Source organism: Cyclospora cayetanensis, unplaced genomic scaffold (assembly GCF_002999335.1).
Source record: "Cyclospora cayetanensis isolate NF1_C8 unplaced genomic scaffold, CcayRef3 CcayRef3_contig_217, whole genome shotgun sequence".
NCBI classification, from domain to species: domain Eukaryota; phylum Apicomplexa; class Conoidasida; order Eucoccidiorida; family Eimeriidae; genus Cyclospora; species Cyclospora cayetanensis.
In genome coordinates, this window is record NW_020312167.1 from 1,867 (window position 1) to 26,403 (window position 24,537).

The 24,537-nt window shown below is 53.9% G+C and overlaps 4 protein-coding genes across 4 annotated transcripts; 2 read left to right on the forward strand and 2 right to left on the reverse strand.

Moving 5' to 3' along the window:
- Positions 1 to 1,448: 1,448 nt before the first annotated feature.
- LOC113147419 (platelet binding protein GspB-like) lies at positions 1,449 to 6,613 on the reverse strand. Its single transcript, XM_026337964.1, has 8 exons — positions 6,250 to 6,613; positions 5,197 to 5,448; positions 4,490 to 4,914; positions 4,058 to 4,318; positions 3,423 to 3,685; positions 2,377 to 2,697; positions 2,053 to 2,330; positions 1,449 to 1,582 (listed from the first exon to the last, which is right to left on the reverse strand). Exons 1-8 carry the CDS (start codon positions 6,611 to 6,613, stop codon positions 1,449 to 1,451), a joined length of 2,298 nt encoding a protein of 765 aa, XP_026193749.1.
- Positions 6,614 to 7,643: 1,030 nt separating this feature from the next.
- Positions 7,644 to 9,419, forward strand: LOC34619523. The gene is made up of 5 exons (XM_026337965.1): positions 7,644 to 7,680; positions 7,866 to 8,005; positions 8,381 to 8,448; positions 8,667 to 8,764; positions 9,184 to 9,419. The coding sequence occupies exons 1-5, from the start codon at positions 7,644 to 7,646 to the stop codon at positions 9,417 to 9,419; spliced, it is 579 nt and encodes a 192-aa protein (XP_026193750.1).
- Positions 9,420 to 10,092: 673 nt separating this feature from the next.
- Positions 10,093 to 13,434, reverse strand: LOC34619522 (autophagy-related protein 3). The gene is made up of 9 exons (XM_026337967.1): positions 13,200 to 13,434; positions 12,821 to 12,941; positions 12,399 to 12,539; positions 12,059 to 12,118; positions 11,583 to 11,643; positions 11,210 to 11,298; positions 10,844 to 10,968; positions 10,659 to 10,718; positions 10,093 to 10,219 (listed from the first exon to the last, which is right to left on the reverse strand). Exons 1-9 carry the CDS (start codon positions 13,262 to 13,264, stop codon positions 10,093 to 10,095), a joined length of 849 nt encoding a protein of 282 aa, XP_026193752.1. The 5' UTR covers positions 13,265 to 13,434.
- Positions 13,435 to 18,713: 5,279 nt separating this feature from the next.
- On the forward strand, positions 18,714 to 23,942 carry LOC34619519. The gene is made up of 7 exons (XM_026337968.1): positions 18,714 to 18,770; positions 19,194 to 19,327; positions 20,088 to 21,360; positions 21,606 to 22,201; positions 22,667 to 22,721; positions 22,916 to 23,444; positions 23,818 to 23,942. The coding sequence occupies exons 1-7, from the start codon at positions 18,714 to 18,716 to the stop codon at positions 23,940 to 23,942; spliced, it is 2,769 nt and encodes a 922-aa protein (XP_026193753.1).
- Positions 23,943 to 24,537: the final 595 nt, after the last annotated feature.

Below are 24,537 nucleotides of genomic sequence, written 5' to 3' on the forward strand. Positions count from 1 at the left end.
TCCAGCTGCTTTTTTGCAACGGCGCGTGCGTGGCGCATACACAGAATCCCTATTGCCCCCCCTAACACCACTCACTGTATGCTTCGCTCAACTCCAAGCTCCCATCAACTGCTGGCTTTGAGCGCAAACCTTCGACAAAGAAAAGCGGTTCTTGGGAAGGGCAGTCACTCGGAGCCTCTCCGCTACCCTCCACGGTCGAAACAACAGTCTCTTGGACTGTATAAATGTCGATTCCGAAGATAACAGCTGCACACACGCATACACAAACACACACACACATATATACATATATATACAGATATACAGACAGCCCAGCATACAAAAATACACACAGCCACACCACCTCAAGGTTGCATGCATGCAGGTGTAACCGTCCATGCCGTGTTGTCGCCTGTGCGAACTACCCCAACGTCGATCCTCAACCCTCCTTCCTCTCCTCTCTGGAGAAAATCCCCTTTTCCCCCAAAAGACGTCTACGCGTCAGCACACATACAGAGGGAGGGAGAGAAGAAGGGGACGAAAGAGACGCTAGGGGTGTTCTCGACGGCGCAGCCTGCCAAAACGTCTACGGCGGCAGAGAGATACAAGCTATTCTAAAGGCTACCTTACTGGGAGCTGCCAGCTGCACGATTATCCACTCTACACTGCTCGTCTCTCCACATGCCTCCGCTGCAGCAACTTGACGTAGCGCCTCCTGCATAGAAAGACAGATGCATGCATACAAATACGTACACACATAAATACATGCAAATGCATGGACACACACACATAGATACATCCAGATACATACATAAAAATATATACATAAATACATACATAAAAATACAAACATACAAATACATACACAGCTTACAAACACGTGTAGATACGTATACATACAAATACAGCTTGAACACAACCACATGCCTGTACATACAAACACACATATAGCCACGGCAATATCCAGAATCTCAAGAGCGAGAGGCACTAAAGGCTTCATAAACGAGTTGAACTGCCACATGAGCAGAGGAGGCTGCTAGAGACTTCATACAAAGGCCACTCACGGTGTATCCGCAGCTCTGCCCGATGGCGATTCTCCCTTGCTGCATGCAAATGTGGCAGCTACGACTGCTCACCTCAGCCTCTTGGAGAGAAGGGCTTCCCATGAGGAGACACTCCGAGATTTTGCTGCAGGGAGAACTTCTGCGCACTTCGAATGCTCCAAGCTGCAACAGATCATAAATTCACACGCTTACGACTCTCTTTGTTCCTATCGACCTCCCACCGAGAGACGTGGCAGCAGCGGCAGGAAGGTGTCGACATGTGACGGGGCGGATGCACGGCATACTGCTCCTCTGCTACTGCTCATAAGCCTGCTCCTTTGCTAGTGCTCGTAAGCACGCTCCTTTGCTACTGCTCATAAGCACGCTCCTTTGCTGTTGCTCGTAAGCATGCTCCTTTGCTGTTGCTCATAAGCAAGCTCCTTTGCTGTTGCTCATAATAATGCCTCTTTGCTGTTGCTCATAATAAGGATCCTCCTTCCTTTCCCTCCCTCCCCCTGCCTTCCACTCCCGCCTACCTCGTGTCTCGCAAAATCTGGCAGCTTCGTGAAATGCGGAGGCAATACTCTTGAAAGAGCCCTCATCAGCTGCGGATTTAGAGGACTTGCAGCAGCCAGAAGCGCAGAAGCTGCAAACACTCCCACCCAGTGTGAGGCTCCCTGCGATAAGCGCCGCAGATGAAGACGAGTAGCAGAGCAGAGACGGCAAAATCCAGCAGAAGCTGCTCGCTTGCTCCTTCTCGTGAGCGTCGTCACTGCACCCACCACCCATGAACTCCTCCTTCTCCTCTTAGTGCCGCTGTTGTTGCTGCTGCTGTTGTTGCTGTCGCTGTTGTTGGAAGCAGCAGAAGACATGCGGCGAGACTTCTTACAGCCCCTCCGTTCAGAGTCACTTCGCCTCCGGAAGCGATGTGCCTCCTGCTCCCTTTCTTGCTCTTGCTGCTCTCTTTCTGGCTCTTGCTGCTGCTCCTGCATGCAAGGATGCGATGGTGAGGGCAAAGACACCAAAGTACCACCGTTGACAGCGTCGAGGCACGCCATATCTGCATCCAAACGCCTCCCCGCTGCTTCCACCTGCGTGGATTGCTTGACAGCTTCGGCAGGAGAGCAGCCGGCAAGACATCTTAAAGCACTTGCCTCCTGCTGTCTCCCTCCGCTCTCGAGTACACAAGCATCCTCCACAGGAGCTGCCGTTGAAGCCTTTATCCCTTGAGACGGCAGTCTTCCAGCATGCTGCAGACGAAAGCGCTCATTACTGCCGCCCCTCCCTGCAGAATCTTCGCGTGAACAGCTCCCCGAAAGAATACGTCTTCCAATGGGAATTAAAGGCCCTCCGCTTTTCTGCTGCTGCTGCTGCACTTGTTGTTGTTGCTGTTGCACTTGTTGCTGTTGCAGTTGTTGCTGTTGCTGTTGCACTTGTTGTTGCTGCAGTTGTTGCTGCTGCTGCTGCACTTGTTGCTGTTGCTGCACTTGTTGCTGTTGCTGCTGCACTTGTTGCTGTTGCTGCTGCACTTGTTGCTGTTGCTGCTGCACTTGTTGCTGCTGCTGCATTTGTTGCTGTTGCTGCACTTGTTGCTGTTGCTGCTGCACTTGTTGTTGCTGTTGCAGTTGTTGCTGCAGCTGCTTCGGACTCATCATCAAGTCGACAGTCGCAGCTTCTAGCAGCAAGCGTTCGACACCGCCTGTGAAATCGGTTGGAGCTGGGAAGAAGCTGCTGCTGCTGCTGCTGCCGATGTTGCTGTTGTGAGGAGGAAGAGGGGGTGTTTGCTCTAAAAGTGGAAACTGCGAATTGCCAGAAATTTCCCGATTCACGGAAGACGCAAGGCGAGGAGGGCGGAGCGAGGTTGGCACAGGCGTAGGGGAGGCCCCCCCCCACACAGACATCTTACCCATGCTTTCCTGCTGCATTTGTTGCTGCATTTGTTGTTGCATTTGTTGTTGCATTTGTTGCTGCATTTGTTGTTGCACTTGTTGCTGTTGTTGCGCTTGTTGCTGTTGTTGCACTTGTTGCTGTTGTTGCGCCTGTTGCACCTGCTGCACTTGTTGCACTTGTTGCACTTGTTGCTGTTGTTGCATTTGTTGCATTTGTTGCATTTGTTGCACTTGCTGCACTTGTTGCATTTGTTGCACTTGTTGCATTTGTTGCACTTGTTGCTGTTGTTGCTGCAAAAAGACCAGCTGCGGCGGGTAGATTTCCACATAGGAGGCGTTACTTAGTCGAGGGCTTCTTCGCGGAGAAATATCAGAATTTTTGCGACACCCCACAGGTTCTGCTGGGAGTGGCTGCCTTGCTGCTGCTGCTGCTGCTGCGTTCTGCTGCAGACTGCGGCAGGCAGCGACGTCTTTTTCCCGGCTGCAGGGAGAAAGAGCTCGCGGATTTCGCGACAAATTTTCCGAAAGTGAATCTCGCAAGGCTTCTGAGTCTGCTGCCCCTATCTCGACCGGCGCGACTGGCACTTCGACAGAAACGCCTGTGCCGTTTGACATCAGCGTGTTATTCGCGTCTGCTGCATCCGCTGAGCACGCTGCTTCTGCAGAGACTCCTGATGCTTCAGCTGGAGACGTGGAAGCAGGCGCTGTCGCATGCACACGACCGCACCCTGCTTCAGTTTGCGGCTTTTCAGACAGCGAGAGCTGCAACTGCTGCTGTTTTTCGATCTCCCCCACTGATGAAGCATGCCTCACGCTTTGTCTGCCCACACAGCTGGTGCTGCCAGAAGAATTCACTCTTGTTACTCTACTCCTTGGCGATGCAGCAGCAGCAACAGCTGCAACAACGGCATCTGCAGCAGAGGAAGAAGGCGCAGCTGTTGCAGGAGCAGAGGAAGAAGGCGCAGCTGTTGCAGGAGCAGAGGAAGAAGGCGCAGCTGTTGCAGGAGCAGAGGAAGAAGGCGCAGCTGTTGCAGGAGCAGCTGTTGTCGCAGGGGGGGGAGCTATTGCAGCAGCAGCAGAACGAGCGGCAGCAGAAGAAATTGCAGCAGCACCATCCACGGCAGAAGGCGCTGTTGCAGCAGAGGAAGAAGCGGTTGTTGCAGTAGCAGAAACTGCGGCGGCTGTTGCAGCATCCGCAGCAGAAGGCGGTCGAATAGGAGAATCACGAGGTGCTGCTGCATCAGCAGCACTGCTTGAAGGCGCTGCCGAGTTTGTCTCATTCATAAAGGGCTCGGATTGCATCAGCGAAACAGCGGAAAAGTTGGAGCCGGTAGCACTCTTCAGGAGGCTGTGAGAAATGCCATGCTGAGAGCTTTCCACCTCGAACGTTGGTGGAGGGTGCTGCTGCTGCATGCGGGAAGGAGCGTGAGACGCGTCTGGCGAGGCGCAGCTCTCGGAGTCAGCAGATTCTGCTGCTTCTTCTTCCTGCTGCTGCTGCTCTTCTTCATACAGCAGCAGCGGCGAGCGAACCTGATGCTGCTGCTGCAGCCGCTGCCCCTGTAGCAGCAGAGGAGAAACTTCTTGGTGCGCTTGGGAGCGGGGAGAAAGGAGGCTTCCCTGCTGCAGCTGCTCCTTTCCAGAAAGCGGCGTGTTCGACGCTTTCTCGGCTGTATGGACAGCTGCCAAGGTGCTGCTGGCAGCAGTGGCATCCCCTGCACTAAGCGGACTTCTGCTTCGGCGATGTCTTTTATTGTTGCAATTATTATTATTATTGCTGTGATTATTGTTATTATTATTGCCGTTATTGTTGTTGCTGCTAATCGTCCGTCGAGAAGATCCTGGAATTGAAGTTACCGCCTGCAACAGGGGGCATCCGTCGGATCTGTAGCATTGTCTTCGGAGAGCACGCAGGTTCAAGTTTGTGTTGCTCGAGCTGCTTTCCAGCCTGACAGCCGACTGGCTCTTGCTGTTGCTCTTGCTGTTGCTTGCGGTGTCTCTGCAGTCTGACTTACTTCCCTCCGCAAAAATCACCGTGGAGGAAATACCGTCATTGGTCACGCCATGTCGCACCGTTGCTGCAGTTTCTGCAGCAGCTGCTGCTGCCGCTGCCGTTGCCGTTGCTGTGCCCCTCTGCGAATCCTTCGAGCCAAACGTCTCAGCAGCAGCGACGCTGGCTAAAGACTCACCAGATGCAACAACAACGCCAGCCGTCTTCGGCTGCAAAGGCAACCCCACTTGACGCTGCTTCTGCTGCTTCCCCTGCTGCTGAGATCTCAGCCAGAAACGCCGTGCAGCAGCTGCACCAGCAGCAGGTGCCATGTTCGAGGCAGATGAAGAAGCAGAAGCAGAAGAAAAAGAAGAAGACGCTACCGAAGAGACCATGTTCGTGCGAAGGCGCTTCTCCGAAAGTCTCTCACCTCCAAAGGCAGCCCAACCTCTTGCGCTTTTAAACTCCTTTTCATCGATTCCAACTGCTCCCGATGAAAGTAAAGCTGCAGACACAGCATTGGAACCTCCGTGTGATGTTAGTGCGGCTGCTGTTTCTCTTGGTGTGTCTGTTGTCTTCGCTGTTGCTGTTGTTGCTGTTTTTGCTGTTGTTGCAGTGACAGCAACTGCTGCAACTGTTGCGGCTTCTGGAGCGGTGATTTCCCCCCTTTCTACTCCAGGTGCAGCCGCTATCCAATCTGCAGGAAGAAGGCGTCTCCCCCCCCCCTCTTCGTCCATGTCGCGATCATGAGGAGTTCGAAGAAGATTGTGCCTTCTCGTGAGGCTATTTGGAGAGGCGACCTCAAAAGCAGCACCTGCTGTTTGTGCTTCGCCTCCTGCTGCTGCAGCTGCTGCTGCAGCTGCTGCTGCTGCTCCTCCTCCTCGTGGGGGTGATACAAGCAGCAGAGGCGAAGAGAAGGTAGACGATGGAACGAGGGAAACTCGACGTGTCACGAGAGCACCCTCAGAGATCTGTTGCAAATCGCAGGAGTTATCCTCTTGCCAGAGAATTGGAGAATAAGCCGTCGACATAAGGGGCTGCTGCCGTAGACGCTCATTTCCCTCCCTCTCAGCTGACGCATGCGCTGCATCCTCAGAAGCCGCCGCTGCTGCTGCTGTTTCTGCTGCTGTTAACGCTGCTGTTTCTGCCCCTGCTGCTCCTGCTCTTGCTGCTGTTGCTGCGGCTCCTGCTCTTGCTGCTGTTGCTGCTGCTCCTGCTCTTGCTGCTGTTGCTACTGCTCCTGCTCTTGCTGTAGCTGCTGCTCCTGCTGTTGCTGCTGTAGCTGCCTCTGGCTCTCCGCAGTCGCTGTGTGCCTGGCGCATGCGGCGAGCCGGATTGATTGGAGCCTTGCCGCTGGCTACCTCGGCGAGTTTTTCAATGACACTCGTGGAGAGGAGAAGACTCCTTACTCGCTCGAATGCAGCTCCTCCGCTTCCTCCCTCTGCAGCGTCTGCGGAAGACGCTGGTGATTTCCCAGAGGCATCACAAGACGCAAGGCGACGGGGGGGAGGAGCTAAACTGCCGCTTGCGTTGCTTCCAGCTGGCACATACCGTCGACGCGATGAAACTACCCTCGCCTTCAGGTGCTCACTCTGCGAAGGCTCCAGCTGCTCATCTTCGTTCTCCTTTGCAGAAGCTGCAGAGGGAGAGTTGCAAGGCTGGGGTATCCCGCTATGCCCCTTGCTGGAAGATGTTGTTGCCAAGAGAGAAGCCATGAGTTTTATACGCAATAGAGAGAGATATATGTATGTAGATAAACAGATTTATATGTAGAGAGAGAGAGAGCGAGATGCAGACGGATAGAGACAGAGAGCACGTGTGCAGAACGCGTGAAAATGGACGCGCGCAAGCGAAGCAGCCGCTACAGAGAGAGGCTTTTTTCCCCCGTCTTGTATGGAGTGTCTGTCTGTGAGATGCGGAAGGTGGGTTGCAGCAACGCTGCTGAGAGAAGAGCAAAAAGTATGGCGGTATGCGGAGGCGCAAGAAACAGCTCAAAGGGTTGGATTCGGGCAGTTTTCTGCAGCCGCGCGTCCTCTAAAATTCCACCAATGATGGTGGCAATCAGTAGGAAGGTGTAGGGGCGCGAGAGCTGCTGCGGTTCAGAGACTCCTGTGTTCGGATCGACATCGTGCGCCTTGGAATGAAGAAGCGCATTTAAAAGGAGAAATGAAGAGGCTGGAGAGAATTTTGACGTGCGGCGGGTTGCCAGGAGATGCCTCTCGGTATATGAGGGGCCTCCTAGGGAAGCCATACGTGGCTTCGAACGCTCCTTCTTTCTCTGCCAGAAGTGCAGTAGCTGGCAGAGAGAAACAAGCGCTCCGTAGCGTGTGCCTCTCTCTCTCTCTCTCCGTGCCTGCCTCTCTATATGGGGACAAAAACACCGTGAAACTGAGGCTGTTAAAGAAAGCAGCACGATCAGGGGGCCCTCATAGGAGGGAGGGTCAAGAGGTTAGGGGGGTTGTTACTTGTGCGCGCGGTGGGATGCCGCTACGCAGCTGCCCTCTGGTGGTGGCTGCCGCGCATTGCAGAACGCGTGCGTCGTGTTGCAGGCGCATGTAACAGCCCCGGGGGGCAGCGAGACATGAATAACCGCTCATAAACTACAAAATAATAAGAATAAAAACTTGTTCAAGCGTTTAACGGGCCTTTTCCTCGCGGGTTCGAAGCCCGAGAGAGCCTGACGACAGAAAGCTGCTGCGCAGACACCCGACGCCGCGATCCCATTCCAGTGTATTGAGATTCACAATGGGTTCAGTAGTGCAGCCTTCGCGTTTCCTAGACGGTAGGTAGAGGTCAATTGCTTGGAAGGGCAGAGGAGGGAGGGTGTGATCAGACTTTTAAGGGATACTCGGTAATCGGGGGCTGAACGAGTACACACCAAGGTGGGTGTGTGCAGCGCCGAGCAGCTGTACGGAAGCGGGGTGTATAGACACCTGAAATCGTACGCCTCTTTTTTTGCGATTGCAGCGGCCATGCTGGGCCTCTTCGCCATGTGCATCTCTGCGCTTTCGCTGTACATGTTTGGCGAACTGTGGAACGCCGCACAAGATCCCAGGTTCAGCAGCTGGAGGGTTGGCTTCATTTTGCAGAGGCTCTTTCCTTTCAAGGTAGGCGTTGCAGTCGCTAGGATACAGTAGGCGTCATGCGGGGGTGGGCATGCGAGGGCGCTCTGCACACAGACAGAGGCGTGACGTCTCTTGATGGCGGCTGCCAATCGGGGAGGGAAAGGATGGGGAGAGGAGAGGCACATTGTGTTTTGGCGCGTAGAGTGGCGGCATGCAGACCACCCTGCAAACCTCGCTTGTAGGGAAAAGTGTTTATGTTCGCTGTGCTTGTCTCAATCGGCAATGCGCCAACACTGCCTCGGGAAGGCGGTTCATAGGGGCGCTTTACTACAAGCCGACGGTGGCAAAGCGTGTTTGAGTTGATGTTTGGGGACGGTGTTGCGTGTGGTTGCTACTGTTGCTGATGCTGCTGCTCAGAGGACCTTCGACGTGAATTTGACGCATATTCTGCTCTTCACGCTCTCCGTCCTGTTCCTCAGTCTGCGGTGCGCCTCGCTTCTGCATTTGCAGAAGCTGTCTGTACACCCCACGGCAAAGAAGGGAAAGGGTTGGGAAAGCTGGTGTCGGCCGTCATGGGCGTGGCACGAGAGCGTCAGCAGCCGTCTGTACGCCTGGTAGAGGTTTCTGCGGCAGGTGGCAGTCTCGAATTTTATACACCTGGCACTTCATTTGAATGGGTGTGTGTTTGTGCGTGGGATGTTAGGCCCGAAGCTCCTCCCGAGTGTGAAACTTCCAGCAGCAGCCGCCGCAAGGAGAAGGCGTCCAAGGAGGAGGAAGAGGCTGCCTCGCCTTCTTCCACCTGTAAGAGGGCTGCCAAGAACTGAAGGTTGGGCACTTCACGTGTATGGAGCTCGTCCACTGCGTGCTCTTTCTGCGTTGCATGCAAGTATGCACTTCGGCTGCAGAAGAAAGTAGGGGCTGAAAAGCTGTCTCGAGAAGCTAGGCGCGCGGCTAGGGCCCCTGCCAGTAATGACTTGCAGAAGGAAAGTTTTTTTCCAGAATAAAAATGCACGTGGCACTGCTCTTCTCTAGCGGGGGAAAGAAGTGTGATCCTTTCCTTCATCCTCTGGGGAGGTTTAGGCACGGGTGCGCTCCCCAAGGCGAAGTGCCGCCGCTACCCCTGAACCGGCGATGGTCAGTTTGTGTGTCTGCATGCGCCACGAAGAGCTGGCGCCTGCTCTACGAGCTGTATCTAGAAAGTAGCTGCTTTATTACCCTAGTGCAGATTGGCACAGAGCAGAACGCACATGCAGATGCTGCTGCCGCAGCACGTGCAAAAAAGCGCTGGTTACCAGCAGGAGCGTCTGCAGAGAAGCTGGGGAGGCAGTGCAGTCCTCCTCGCACAAGCAGCGCACAGGCGGCAAAGGGAAGAGTTTGTCGAGTGAACGCATCATCTTCTTCCCACCGCACTGCATGTGAAGAGGGAGGAATTTCGGAGGGCTGCTGCGCACGGTAGGGAGGGAGGGGAAAATACGACCAGCAAACATGTGGACGCAGGCATTTTTCGCGCGAAACGTGAGAACGTCTGTGTTGCATGTGACATTTCTCCCTAAACACACACACATCTGCTGGGCTGGACGCCACCTGCACACCGAGGCTAATGGTTTCAGAGTGTCTCGTCACTCCAAGGGGCCCCCTTCTAAGGACCTTACACGATAAGGAAAAGCATGCGGCTGTTGTGCTGCCTGAAGGGGGAAAAGGGGAGGGGTCGGCATCGGCGATACGCCCTGTACGCCCATTAGGCACTTTTGGAAACTGAATAGCACATGCCTAGGATCGCCCTTCTCGAGAATTGTGGACCCCACCCATCTATTTATATCCATGTGTATGTACATATAATGGCCCTTTGGCGATGTGCGAGACCGCTAAAAGTGGTTATTTCGCCTCGCGCAAATATCGCTGGCACCCCTAGAAAGCAAACGAAGGGCGACCAACAACCCCACCAAGCGAGGGGAGAGGGGATGTGGAGGAGTTAGGTGGCTCTTTGCCTGCTCCTGCCTTGCGCTGCAAGAAGAGCCTCTCTCTACGTTGAAGCTCTTCAAGCTCTAGCAACCCCCTCCCTCCCCCACTTCCCTCTTTCCCCCTCCTGCCTCCTTATTCCACGCGCGAGCTTCCGAGGCAAGCCTTCCTCACGACTCTGCGTTGGGGGGAGCAGGTCCGCACAATCCCATGTCGATATCCATTGTGAAGTCATAGTCGATGGTTGGAACGACGCTGGAAATAAACTTGAGCAAGACAATAAGTGCGAGATCAGGCCTGATGCGCATGGCAGTACGACAGACAGCCTGTCAGGCGCATTTGGAGAGACACAGACCGGCGCAACTGCACCCTCTCGTAGAGCCGCCACTCTGGCAATTTTCAAAGAAAAAAGACAGCAAACGAATTTCTCCACCCCCTCTCTACTGCCACGGAAAGAAGCGGAGAATACGCGGCGAGGCAGACATCGACACACACACGCACATATGCACACACACATATAGACACACACATAAACACACACGTATTCAGCGCACGTCATTCATCGAGCTGTACACCCGTGGAGAGCAGCAGAAGACGAAGCCAACAGAGCCGCCATGAAACGAAGTGACACACACATACATATACACAAACACATACACAGACATGCACACATATGCCCACATAGTTCACATGGCATCACCAAATGAAGGGAGGGGGCCCTTATCTATCGTGTTACCTCGGCTCAACGCCCTGTGATCGCCAGTGGTCAACAACCTTCTTCATCACTTGCGCATGTCTGTCGTTCGCAAACAACCAGCCTCAACCACTCGACCCGTAAATCCTGCGCTGTCACACGCGCCTTTGCTCTACACCTATGCCTTCTAGCAGCAGCAAATCGAACGAGAAAGCCACTATTCCCACTTGCAAGGATGGATTGACGCCGTAGGTACCCCCGTGCATGGATGGGGATCCACAGTAACAGTCTTAGCCGCATAATCCGTGAGAATGTCTTCAAAGATTTCCGTCGGCGTCAAAGGCGTTCCATTCTGCAGCACACTGTAGCACTGGCCCCTACCCTTTTCACACCCCTTGAGCTCCTCCTTGCCCCCCTGTGCCACCACTCAACAGCCTTTTCAACCGTCCCCTCTCCCCTTGAACAACTACAGGCCGTTTTGCGAAAAAGCAAACAAAGGATCTTGCTCGTCACAAGACCCCTTAGCTGCCCGCCTGCCCCTCCCCCTCCCCCCACAAAGAGCGAGACTTTGCTCGCCTAGCGCCAGTTATTACCTCATTGTAGCCAAAGAGCCAAAGCCTTGGAGTCTGGAAATACTTGTCATACGTGATGCTCAAGTCATACGTCCGCACGCTCACCACGTCTGCAACAACAACCAAAACACCGGCATACACATACAATATATGTATATATATATACATATGCATATATATATTATATATACACATGTACACATATACACATATACATATGCAATATATGTATACATATACATACATATATGCCCCCTTCCTTCGACCTACAACTGCCACCGGTTGCCTGAACGAACGCAGTCTACCCTCCCTCCCTCCCCCGCTAGAACAATCGAAAAAAAACATATGGCATTTGCCACTGCCCCAAAATATTAAAATGGCAGTCAGCAGGCACCTGCATCTGGAGCATGACGAACAAAATAGGAAGTTGACGAATCCGCGCATGCAGGGTCCTCCTGCAGAGAGATAGGCAAGTCGCCAACACACCGACATATATGCATATATATACATTTATAACACACACACAGACACACACATACACACATATATATACATTTATAACACACACACAGACACACACATACACACACATATGTATACATATACATAAGCATGCAGATGCATATATAACTATGCATATACACTATGTATATATACACCCATATATATATATATATATATATATATATATATATATAGTTATGTATGTATAACCCCCCCTCTTCCCGCTTTACGTGTCCGCCTGCCCACCCCTCCTCCTGCCCCCTCCCCTCCGTTTAGCATATTTTCACGAGCCTAAAGAGCTGCCTCCGCGCTTTTCATAAATTGTTAAGATCTACGCAGCGATCGCTCCGCTTTGGATACACCTACCTCGCAAAGCAGACTGTCGAGATCTCGCAGATTCTTTAGATCCGGCAATGCGGCACCGCTCTGCAAACAGCCGTAAGTAGGTCACCCAGCAATTTGCTTACGCCAGCACTCCAGAGGATGCAGGAAGGCATTCTTGTCTAGATGCCTCCCCAATAACAAAGTGCCCCCCCCCTTGTCGAAGCCTCACTGCCGATGAGTCTAGAAGCGGCGGAAAATCGTCTCCTGAAACGCACTCCACGCGTGCTCGCGAAAAAAGTCACGCACAGACCCCCCATACACCCCACAGCCGCTGCAGCAGCAACCCTCCAAGAAACCCTTTGAAGCACCCACACAAACACACCCAACCCCACCTACCTGGTCTCGCATCATGAACCAGTGGCTTGCTAGAGGCAACAGCTGCACAAGGGAGGGCAGGAGCTTCCTGAAGCTCCTCGCTATCAGCGTCCACTGGCAATACCCAGCCCTCTCCGTCCTCTTTAGCCTGAAAGAAAAGACCACATACACCTCTCTTCAAACCCTAAAGGCGTCTCTGTCTTGCCACACAGTAGTTTTTACAACGCTTCTTTTCTCTCTCTTTCTTTGTTTCTTTCTCTGTCTCTCTCTTTTTCTCCCTCCCTCCTGCTCCCTTTCTCTTGCTCTCGCTTCTCTCTTTCTCTCTCTTTCTCTCTCTGTTCCTCTCTCTCTTGCTTAGAGTACCAGCACACGCATACACGCAACACCAAGACGACCCCCTCGATGCTTTTTCCAAGCCACCGTCCCTACCTCAGCATTCAGCGAGGCTTCGATGTCGCGAACGCGTCTATGACATGCCACGCCACGGGTTACGAGAAATTGTTTGTCTGGGGGTAGCCAACTGTTAACTCGCTTGCCAACAGCAGGCTCCCTGAGAAGGCATCACAGACTCTCGAGGGCGGGCGAGAAAGCCTAAAGCCGCATCCCTAAGGGCATGCGCAGCGGCTCTACAAAAGTAGGCGCCTATACGTATCTGTGGAAGTATATTTATACACACGGCACTGCAGCAGCGTCTGAACGGAGCACGATGCGATCAGAGTGATTTTTGCGCGGAAAAAGACTCGTGAAAAAGACTCCAGCAACCCGTAAAAACAAACACGAGTTACGTCCCGAGCAAAAAGTAACCCACCACTGCCATGTGGGAAACTTGAAGACGAGGAGATCTCCCGCATCAACGAACTCCTGAGGCGTCATTGTGCCTTTATCTACGAACTGAGAGGTTTGAGGTAGGGAGGAAAAGCGAGCAAGGAAGCTTCTCCCGATGTCTGCTAGACGGTGGCTGACGTTGCTCCCTGCTGAAGGTCCCAAAGGCACAAAGCCAACAGAGTTGCTGCTGCTGCTGCTGCTGCTGCTGCTGCTGCTGCTGCTGCTTGACGCAGCCTGCGGCGGCCCTTCTGAACCTCGAACGTCTGCCATTGAGTGCAACAGCCAGCACGCCGAGGGGCATGGAAAGCTGCAACGATCCAACGCAAGAAAGGAAAGGCTGGCAGGCTGGCGGGAGGGAGGGAGTGAGTGCCGCGGGAGAGATGAAAATACAGCAGACCAACAGCAGGTCAGAGAAACGCGCCAAATAAACAATCAGAGGGCAGGAAATAGCCGAGTGGATTCGATTCGATATCCAACACAAAGACAAGAAGACAGCACATACACACACACATACACACACAAAAGGTACGCATATATACATATACACAACACACAGTGAGAGATAGATAGAGAGAGAGAGAGACTGGTGTGAAGACAGATATAAATACACATGCACACACGCATATTGATATGCCGCATGGCCAATGCAGTGTAGCCTAAATATCGGATACATGTGCCCCAAGAGGGGTCGTCGTTCTTCGCTTCCCCGAGTTGTACATCAATAACGCCACAATTACACAGGCAGACAAAGCACACACTGCGACCGGCTTGCATGAGGCCCCCCAAGGGAGCCAGGGGAGAGCAGGAAACTCTCTGTGTCAAGCTGTACGGCGGGTGTTCTAGGGGCCCTAAGACCATGATAGCAGGATCTAGCAACATGGTGCAGCTCGTAGAACAATTGACTGTGCAAGTGGCTTTTCGAGTACGAGGAGCCGGAAGCATCTTTGGAAAGAGCAGAGGCGTGGCGGAGGGGGCAGAGCATAGAAGTCGAGCCGCTGTTGGGTGGCAATGAGCGGGGGAGCGAAGGGGAGCGAGAACAATGCGAAGACATACCTTGGGGCTTTTTCCTGGCCGTTAATGAAAGAAAAGGCCAAACAATAGAGTGGAACGGGTTTCTAAAGAGCAGTGCGAACGAGCCGCAGCTGGGCGGGCGAGTGAAACTGAGTTTGGGGTGTACAGACACCTGACGCAGGGGCCCGCTGGACATAAAGCGCGCTTTCGCTTGGACCAAAAAACATTCCAACAAAAGAAATTATACTCAAGGGAGAAGAGCCCTCGGAAAAACAAAGGCAGCGAACAGCCGACGAGTTGCTCCTGTGTTGCTGCTGTTGTTATGTGTAGAGCCAGCCGCTGCCGTTCGAGTCTAGCAGCTCCCTCGGCCGCGGCAGTTTCCACTAAAACCGAGTCAGCTGCATCTCTTTTTGATTATTTTAAGGCTGCTCTCATGAAACTTCCTCCCACGAACTCTTCTGCGCTGTGGCAGCAATGCTTAGCCTGTTTGCGCCGGTGCCGGCCGCTTGCTGCAACACTGCGGTGCACAGGTCACTCGCGACCAAACATTCATCTTGGCAGACAAGTTAGCTGCCGCTCGAACGGTGCTACACCTACCCGATCCAGCGTAGCTGCACACTCTTACGGCCTCCACGTGTCTGTACATCCCTGTTCAGGAGCCTTGCGCCCTCTTGCCGTTTAGGGGCCCATCAGCCTGCCCGTATTCGGCTCAGGGGCCCACACCTTTGCGCGTGCCACAGTTCCTCAATAAAAGATGGAATAGCCAGCTGCTGCTAAGCACCTTGTCTGCAATTTTGCGGGTTTCGTGGGGTCGCTGCTGCATTCAGTATATCTGCTAGATCGACCCCTCTAACAAGGCGCCCCACAGACTTTCAATGGAAAACTCCATCCGCGTGTCGGGCAAAGCGGCCCTTTTCTTTTTTGGTCTGCCTCTGCCCTTTTCTTGCTCCCTGACTTTGTCCATTTGCTGCTGTTTCGGTCCCTTTTTGCTTGGGGCGACTTGCTGCACTGCGCACCTATCTGGGAACGCTGCTGATTATAGGGTCCAAGAAGGCCCTATTCATGAGTTGCCGTTGACACCCGTCGGAGTTCAGGTGTGCATTCTTGCTTTGAAACGCTGCGGACGGCAATCGGCGACACTCGAAACGGTTCAGTTAGGGTGTACAGGCACGATAGAATGTGCAAAGAGAAAGCAGAAACTACGAGCAAATGCACTGAATCGGCTTCTTTCTGAAACACGTAACGCCTTATACACAGGCAGCAACCGCGAGTTTTGCTCGACTGCGGTTGTTTCGGTAGTGGCAACAGTTGCAGCTAGTGCAACTGCTCCTCTTCCTGGTGACATGTGGCTGCTGGCGCTTTGGCACAGGCTGAGACGCATCGCTGGGGTTCCAAAGGTCACCGCATAACGGTCGGGTTTGATTCCCCCCGGGTGCTACAAGGTTCCGCGTTTCAGGTGTCTGTCCACCTGGACTCCGACATTGGTAGGCTCCTTCGAGCCCTTCTGGGCTGCCTTTGCAACTGGGTTTTTGCCCACCTGCGCACCCAACGCCACTGCCTAAAAGCACATCCGCACAAAGCATGCCTTCAAGGAGCGCAGATATGCCAGGAGCTCGCGTAGTAACTGTCTAGACACGCAAAAGCATGCATTTGAAAGCACAACTTGTCAAAACAAGCTGTGGCATGATGTGGAGGTTTTGGAATTCAGCCCGAAGCCCAGTTCGCGTCAGCCCCCGTCTTGTCAGCAACACGAACGCGTGGAGAGAAGACGAAGAGACGGACGACCTTTATCACTACTTAGCTGAGCTGGCCCCCCAGGCAGCCTCCGGAAACGTGACTTTCGAAGAGGGCCTAAAGGAAGACGCAGAAGCTGCAGCAGCATATCTCGCGGCGGCACCTCCACGCAGGCTGCAACAGCTGCACGGTAGAGACGCTTACGCGAGCTTTCCTCCCTTGCTTCCAGAGCGGCAAAAACGAATAGCGGCAGAAGGGAACACTGGCGCAGGAGAAGGGGCAAGGAGCAACTTGGAGGCTCACAGGCGGCTGGAAGTATGCCCGGAGGAATTCACGGAAAGAGAGGAAAAGAGACGAAATGAAGTCTTAAAGCGAGCAGGCTTCGATGCCGATATGAACTGCGATGTGGAGGGTGCAGCCCTCCAGCTTCGTACTCTACCGCAAACAAAAACTCCCCCCAAACCACAAACTCTGATCCTACCTCCCCCGTTTCTTCCACCCCACTCTCAAGAGTGTAACGGCGATGCCTTCTGCGGCAGCGTGTACTGCGAACTCGTCGACTGTAGCCACGGTGAGAATCGACCTGCTCCGTCGGCAGCTCTCTCTCTCTCTCTGGGCGATCTGCCTCCTGAACCTCTCCCTGCTGGGCCCCTTGCTTCTCCATCTCGTTGAGTGCTGAACCTTGTCTTTCCGCCGCTCTTCCCTCGCTCGCACACTCTGCAGCGTTCTTCTTCGCGACTCGCGTCTTCCCAATTACATAGAGTGGTGAATGGAGCTCAGCTCGACTTTATTGCTGCCTGATGACGCCGTCTTCAGTCAAAGCCCGCGAGATGCTCCAAAGTCTCCTTTGGGCTCCTCAGGGGCGCTGGGAATTCGACCTCATGTTTGATTGGGCAGAGAAAGAAGTGCCGCTGAAGGGAGAGCTGTGAGATAAACTCCTAAAGCTACAATGTCTTTTGCTACAGTACTGACAGCACCTGTGCGAAGCTTCCTTCAGTTTTCCCGAAAAGCGATCAAAAGGTCCCAAAATACTTGCATCCCTCAAATCAGATGAGACACTCTCCGCACATCACTTCTTCCCGAATGCATACATACATATATGTATATGCACGTATATTATTGTGTGTGGCGTTGCTTCAGCCGCATTGAAGTGCTGGAAGTGCCTCCCCCCTCGACTTCCTGGAGAGCCTCTGCGGGAAGCAATTCTCAGGAGGATTCTGCAGGCATTCCGCCGGCAGGAAATGTGGCGCTTATAGGGAAGGCCAATCTCTCGACGGTGAGGCTTTTGCACTGTCGCAGAAAAGGAAAACTCCTGGCCCTTGCCGAGGGGCAGAAAACAGAGAAGCAACCCACGAGGAAACGGAGGGGCTGCTGCTCCTTCAGCAGCAACGCAGCACATCTCCACATGCGCGTGCTTGTACACGTCCAGCTCGCAGCATTGGCATCGCGCCTTGCCGCACACAGGCCGCTTAGGAGGCAGCGAAGCAAAACCTACACAGGCCAGCCTCTGTGCCTCCTCGAACGCCAAGGACAGAGGCAGCGCCATGCGACTACCGCACAGATTCGCCCTTCCCCAATATACAGTCTTGAAGATGCACTTCGAGTGTGTGTGTTTGTATGTGTGTGTGTGTATTTGTGTTTGTGTGTGTTTGTGTGGGGGTCAGCTCTTTGCCGCGCTACCCGCGATGAAAATCGGCCTCTCCATAGAAAACGCAAGATTTCCGAACCGTCCGAATATCCTCGGACTCTTTTCAGCACAGCTTGAATTCACTTTCAAGCTGGCAAAGCCAATTCCAAGTCCGTTCTATTCGACTTTCTAGCCGTGGCGCTGGCAGGTAGTTTTGCTTTCTATCCCCATCCGTTTGTCTGTCTGCCCTTCCTCGTGCAGCACCTTTCGTTGCCTCGGGGTAGCACCGCCCTCGCCTCTCTTTGGCCTTGCGGTGTCTCCTCCTTGGCAGAGCTGCGGAGTGGTGTTTACGTGTATGGCTGAGGCAGCATGACATCTTGAGTGTGCACCTTGGGCTGCCCCTGTTGAGTTCTGCGCTTCTCCTCTGCCACACAATGGGCTTCCCGACTGACTGTGCACGTTGCGCCTTTCGCCTTCTCTTTTCCTGCAAGCGAAAGCCTTCGACAGTAGAACGCGTCGTGTGTAGGACGAGCCTTTATGCACCTGTACCTATATGTGTAGTTCCATGCACAAATCTGTGTGCATCTGCATGGTCCAACACACGCACATGCACATGCAGTGCAAAGAGGGATGCCTACCTAGTCTGAGAGCGCCCCTAAGTGTCAAAATTTTTCCTGAAAAGGGGGGGAAGAAGGTGTTTTCGCGCGTGCGTCACTGGTACTTGCCCTTTTTGCCAAGAGCGAAGGGGCATTCAATTCTTTTCACAAATATGTTCACCAGCGTGCCTTCCAGGACCTGGGTGTGATATGGCGCTTCACATATATCACCATCCTCAAAATCCAGCGCCTCTGTCGACATCCCTTCGTACTGCTTTCAACGCCCCACCCACAGTTGCGGCCACCCATTGGTGCTGCGCGTCTTCTGTACACCTCAGAAATACAAGGCCCCTTACTTCGGCTACGCTTCCCGTCAGTCGCATGCGGCAGCCAGTCGGACGGGCTTCAGCAAAGCGGAGAGCCGCCTTGGGTGCAGCAGAAACTACGCGAGTGCTGGGATATCCACAACACATGCCTCAGCCTCTCTGAAGGAAGCCTCTTCAGCACGTGCGAAGAAGGCTTTATAGAGATGAACGCGCTGGAAATCAGAACCCTCACGCTCTCACATCCGAAAACTGACGTGCAAGTATGTGAGAATGCTCTACATCTATATACACATATATATGCATCTATTTGTGTATATATATATGTATGTACATATTTATGTATGCAAAGTCATAGATAGGCTTCAATCGGGGCGGTCAATATTGTAGCCGGCGCATGTTTGGAAGAGGTTGCACAAGGGCCTTCATGTAAAGCGGCGAGGGGGAAGTCTCACTCTCGCAGCGAGAGGAAAGTCTCACTTTCGCAGCGAGGGGGAAGTCTCACTCTCGCAGCGAGGGGAAGTCTCACTCTCGCAGCGAGGGGGAAGTCTCACTTTTGCAGCGAGGGGAAGCCTTACTCTCGCAGCAAGCACCCAAGGAGTCAGAACTACTGGAAAACACATACGCAATCCAGTCGCATACTCTCTTCATGCCCACGGTTTACGGCTCGTCGATGCCTCTCTCAGGAAGGGACGATTGTGCTGCACGGGATTTATCCACCAACGACCAACAGCACGGAGGTATCTTCTGAATTTTTGCTGGAAGTTCTGCAGACGTTCAGCGAGGAACGCATTGAAGAGCAGAGCAGGATTGAAGAGTGGTCAGAAACAGGGTCTTTCAGGATGACGTTTTACATTTAGTGTCATACAACTGTTGGAGAGATAGGTGCTGGGTTTCAAGAGAAACAAAACTCTGGTGCTTGCGTTTATGCGCCTCCTGCTGCTTCAGTCCTGCTTACAACAGAAAGAGCAGGCCCTCTCCTCTTAGTCGCTCGTGCGGCCAGAGCTATTTCCATCTGCGCCTCTCTCTCCTTCTCTTTCTCTCCCTCTCTTTCTCTCCTTCTCTTTCTCTCCCTCTCTTTCTCTCCCTCTCTTTCTCTCCCTCTCTTTCTCTCCCTCTCTTTCTCTCCCTCTCTTTCTCTCCCTCTCTTTCTCTCCCTCTCTTTCTTTCTTTCTCTGGCGTTATCTGCTCTTCCTTGCAGTGCTGGTTCCACTTTGATGCGGCTAGCGGGATGATCTTTCTGCTTCCTCGGTCTTTCTTTTCTCCGAACTGCCATTGGTTCTTCTAGAGGCAAGGCAGCCTCACCGCGTTCTCTGACGTGTGCAGCCGGCCAGCAACGCACGCCTCTCCTTAAGCATGGCATGAATTCCTGCTGCTGCGCTGCACTTTTAAGCATTTTATAGTCCATCTGCCTTCTTTGCCTACCAGCAGCGCAAGCCTCGCGCCTCTCTATTGGCTCGCGTTGCCTCCTTCCGTCTTTGTTGTGTGCCTTGGGGTTTCTTTTCTCTGTCCTGCGCTCGGCGCTCCCGCCACCCATGCCTTACTCTGCTTCTGCTTCTGCTTTTGCCTCTGCTTTGCAGCAACCAGCGCTTGCAAAAGGAATTTTCGACGCAAGATTACTGCTTGCAGCAGCGGTTAAGCCGCCAGCTCAGCACCACAATGACCTACTGGAATGCCAGCGTCGTTGCGTCTCAATCCTTCTTCACGCCTCAGCTGCAGTCTGCGGTATCCCTTGTGCGAGGCCAGCCGAACGACGAGTATCCCTTCTCGGTTGCCCTCACCTTTGTCGCTCCCGAGGAAATGTACAAGGGGGGTCTAGAGATCTATGTGCCTCAGCGCACATTCCTCTACGATCCTGGAGCTCGTGAGCGCTACAACCCGTTCACGAGGCAGTTTTACAAAGTCGTCACTGCGGATCTCCCCGTCAGACCCACAGGAGGCCAAGGAACCACCGTCACGCTCTACCCAGTCACAATGGAAAAGGGTGAGGCTCTAACCGTACACCTCCCTTTGAAGGCCTTCTCGGAGGCCAGTGGGGTGTCTTGGCCAGCCCCTCAAGTGCTCGCTTATCCTGAGGCTGCCACGCAGCAGTACAGCGTCAAACTCTCCAACTTGCAGCGCAAGGCAACAGCCGAAATAACAAGGCTGCCGTCTCCCGTCTACACCCCCGGCATGGTGGCCGCTGTGGTCGGACCGCAGCTGCAGAGCACCTCCAAAAGCCGCAGCAGCACGCTCGTGACGTTCCGCCTCCTTTTCGGAGATAAGATTCCTTCGGGGAGGCTGGAGATAGGGGTCATGCCTTTGATAAATGCGTCGGCCACGAATGCCGGTACTGGCGCGCCGTCCTCCACTGGCACTTGCACCGGATGGTTCCAGAGCTCGGAAGAAGTAGTGCACGAGCTGGACTGCCCGCTCGACGAGGGTGTCTTCCTATTTAAACTCTTACCCTCAACTCTAGTCACGCACTACAACGCAGGCTGGGTTGCCCTAGGGTTTGAACTGGAACAATCGGTGATGGCCGTCGCCAGTTTCTTCCGGCTTACAGTGCGTGACTCAGCGGGGACGCTGATTTACTCCGCCGATCACCCCACGCCCTCCACATTCAGCAATCCGTGCATACAACGCTTCTCCCACCGCCTCATTAGTCCGCAGAAAACAGGCTATAGCGCACGACTGCTCCTAGTCATGCAAACCGTCAACTGCGACAACCCTGCACAGCCTCTGGGAGCCTTGGCGCAACAAGTGGAACCCCTCTCCTTCTCCCTCCCCTCCATAAATGGGCTCGATGAGATCGACTATATCAGCTCGGTCACCGTACAGAGGCAAGCGGCGGTAGTATGTGCTGGACTTCAAGTCACCCTCCCTAACTCTTGATATATGCTAAGCCAGAAAAAAGTGCAGCCCTCCCCTTTGCGCCCTTCGTCCAATGCGCGGGATACGAAACAGCGGCTTCTCCTTTGTCTTTCTCTCCGTCTCTGCCTCTCTGTCTCTTCGCTAGTGCACCCACCGGCCTGCCATTTCCAGCTCTGCAGCACTCATTCCACCACTCATGTCCACGGGTGAATCTTGGTGATATATTTAGGACCGTGCAATCGGAGACCGCTTTGTCGCTGAGCGGGGATAGCGGCTTGGTACCAGGTGTGAGCAGCAGAAAGGCGATGTTTGCTTCTTCTTCCAAGGCGCCCTCTTCTGCGGCCTTCCAAAACTGCGGCGCGCATGCGAAGACTGGAGCGTGCAGGGAGAAGGCCACTCAGAGCTCTCTTGCCTCGGACGCCTCAGACCACCTAAACATTCGTCCTTCCCCGAAACAGCTGCTAAGGCACCCCAGGCTAGCCGCAGCCTCGGTGCATCTTGCCTATCCCTACTCCAGGGCGTCTGGAATGCGCAGCATCAGCCCGCGAGGGCTAAAGCACACGCCACAACAACGAAATCTCCTGGCAGCTCCGGCATCTGCGCAGGCCGAGACGCCTCTGCCAGCTCTGCGTATCGTCGTGGACATTATCGTGGATAATTCCATCGGCTCAGAGGCGAGTCTCATGATTTCTGAATGGGGATTCAAGAGCTTTTACGCGTCTCCGAAGACGTGGTGCAACGTAACTGGCATGGAGTGCTACGGACACGACTGGAAGCAGGGGATGGTCTTCCAGTGGGGGGCGGTTGACCCCAAGAAGGCAACGAGAGAATTGCCGGAGGAGTCAGTCAGTGCCAGGCACTCCCACAAACCCTTTGAGCGCCAACCGAGCGCAACGCAACGCCATCATTAAGGGGTTAAAAAGAGGGGCTGATGCGCCACAACGCAGCGAAGGATGGCACAAAGGGGGGCCTGGCAATAGACCTGACACAGCACAGGTTACAGACGCTGCTTACGACAGAGATAACATAGGGACTTAGTCCACTCTACAGACAGGCAGTAAGACAAGGAAAAGCGAGACAGACAGAGAGAGAGGGCAAAGCGGGGAGACCACAGTGCAGAGACGCAGAAAAACGCGGCAAGTGTACAGGTTAGTGGTGCAGTGTTCGGCTTTGGGCGTCTGCGTGCACTTACGCACAAGGCGCTAGACGCCAAGTGCTGCAAGCCAGGGCCAATACGTGCAGGGGATAAAAAGCGTATTAAACCAGATCCTGTTGCTACGTTTGCTGTGCAAGCGATTTGTTCCAGGTGGAAGGCCATCAAAGTAACAGAGGCACTTCAACCTGTAATTGAGTGGCGCCAGGCACGTAATCCTCGTTGCCGGCACAGCTTCCCCTCTCTTTTTGGGGTTCCCCTAATGAGTCGGTTTTTTCGACTCTGCGTCTGCGATCGTCCTCTCTTGCTTGGCCTCGTGCTCTCCCTAGGGCCCCCTTTCCCCGCTATCTCTGTCGACCCCTCTAACCCAACAGTTCCTGTGGTCTGTCGCTGGCTGCCCAGATGGTTTCCTGCGATGAGATTCCCCCTCACCTGTCCGTTGTCATCTTGCTAACCGACAAGTCGCTTGCAGATGAATATGCCGCTTATTTGGCCCAAGAGACCACGGCCTTCTCAGAACCGGAGTGGACGGATCGCCCGGTGCATGTACACGTCATTGGGTTCTCGGAGCGATCCTACAAGCCCTCGGAAGATCCCCTTAGACCCTTGAAAGAGGTGCCCGTCACAGACAGCAGCAACCTGCTCACAGCGGCACTGGTAGACAAGGAGCTCACACGCGCGGTGGAGGAGAAGATTTTCGTGTCCTTCTCAAGTGCCGTCCCTCTAGAGGGCCAGTACGAGGCAGACGCCCTTGTCAGCAGCCTCGAGGAGGTTCTTCACCTCGTTACGGAGGAGCTCGCAAAAAGCATCGTCACCGTCGAAATCTGCAGACATCCAGTGCCGCCTCCAGGCTACGAGTTCCCATGGCACACAAAAATACAGCGCGACGGGGGCGATGATACGTATAGAGCCATCCAAATTTTCTATAATGGTGAGGAGAGGAGTCCTACAAAGACTGCTCTGTTTCCTAGTAGCGCTGCTTTGGATAGTATTGAAGACTCGCGCGTTCACAGTGGCGCTGGTCCCGTTGCCAGTGCTGCAGCTGCTGGGCGACTCCAGCCGGATCGCCCGCCACAGATTGATGGCTTGCAAGGAATGCACCGTGGGGTGTACGAGGAGAATGCGGGGGTGGGAAGCCAGTGGCTAGCTAAGGGCCCTATGGGGGGATGGTCGGCGAACCTTCGGGCAGAAGGCATTGGATTCTCAGAAGCTATGGCTTCGGCTTCGTGAGAACCCAGGTGGGCTGAACTGGGGGCTTATGCTTCTGCAGCAACCGTGTGAAGAGTGCGGATGTGTGACTGTAGGGGAGATGCTGAAAAAGATGTTTGAGTTTCATATCCCGGAGTCAGAGCTGAAAGTCTATACCGCGGCAAAGCTCGACTGGCAGTTTCGCATGGCGTGTGATGGAGAGTTCGACCCCGCCGAGTGATGCTGCAAACGAGGAGGCTCCCTCTCAGATATCCCGAGCATGCACGGAACCTCCCGCTCAAAGGGGCCTCATAAAGGCCTTGTCGCGAGTCTCTACAGCAACTGTGTTTGCGGAACTCCTAAAGTCTGCGACTGGACGGTTTCCTGATGTGGAGCGCCAAGAGTTCGAATGTGGGGGGGAGCCTTGACACGTCGGACTGTGCCACGCAGTTGCGCATGCATTGCAGTGCGTACGCCACTTTTCCTGAGACTGCGGGCGAACCTACACACCTGCGCCAAAGCTACTCCCCCTGCAGACCTAAATGCGAGTGAGGATCTAAGTCTCCATAATAAGGAAAGGTCACGCGTAGCACACTTGCTCTTAAGCTAGGCAGCGGCGGCTGGCAGTAAGAAGCGGGTGCGTGGAACGCCCCAAAGGGTAAGGACGATTCGACAAACACACACACAACGGATACTGCGTCATCAGCCGCCTAGCATTGAAGAACTCAGGATCCAGTGCAATAAGATCGAAGCGGGAGAACTGACATCAAGGGAAGCAATGACCGATTCATCTTTTGCGCGAATTATGGGCAAATCTTTACCTTGCTCCTAAGGCC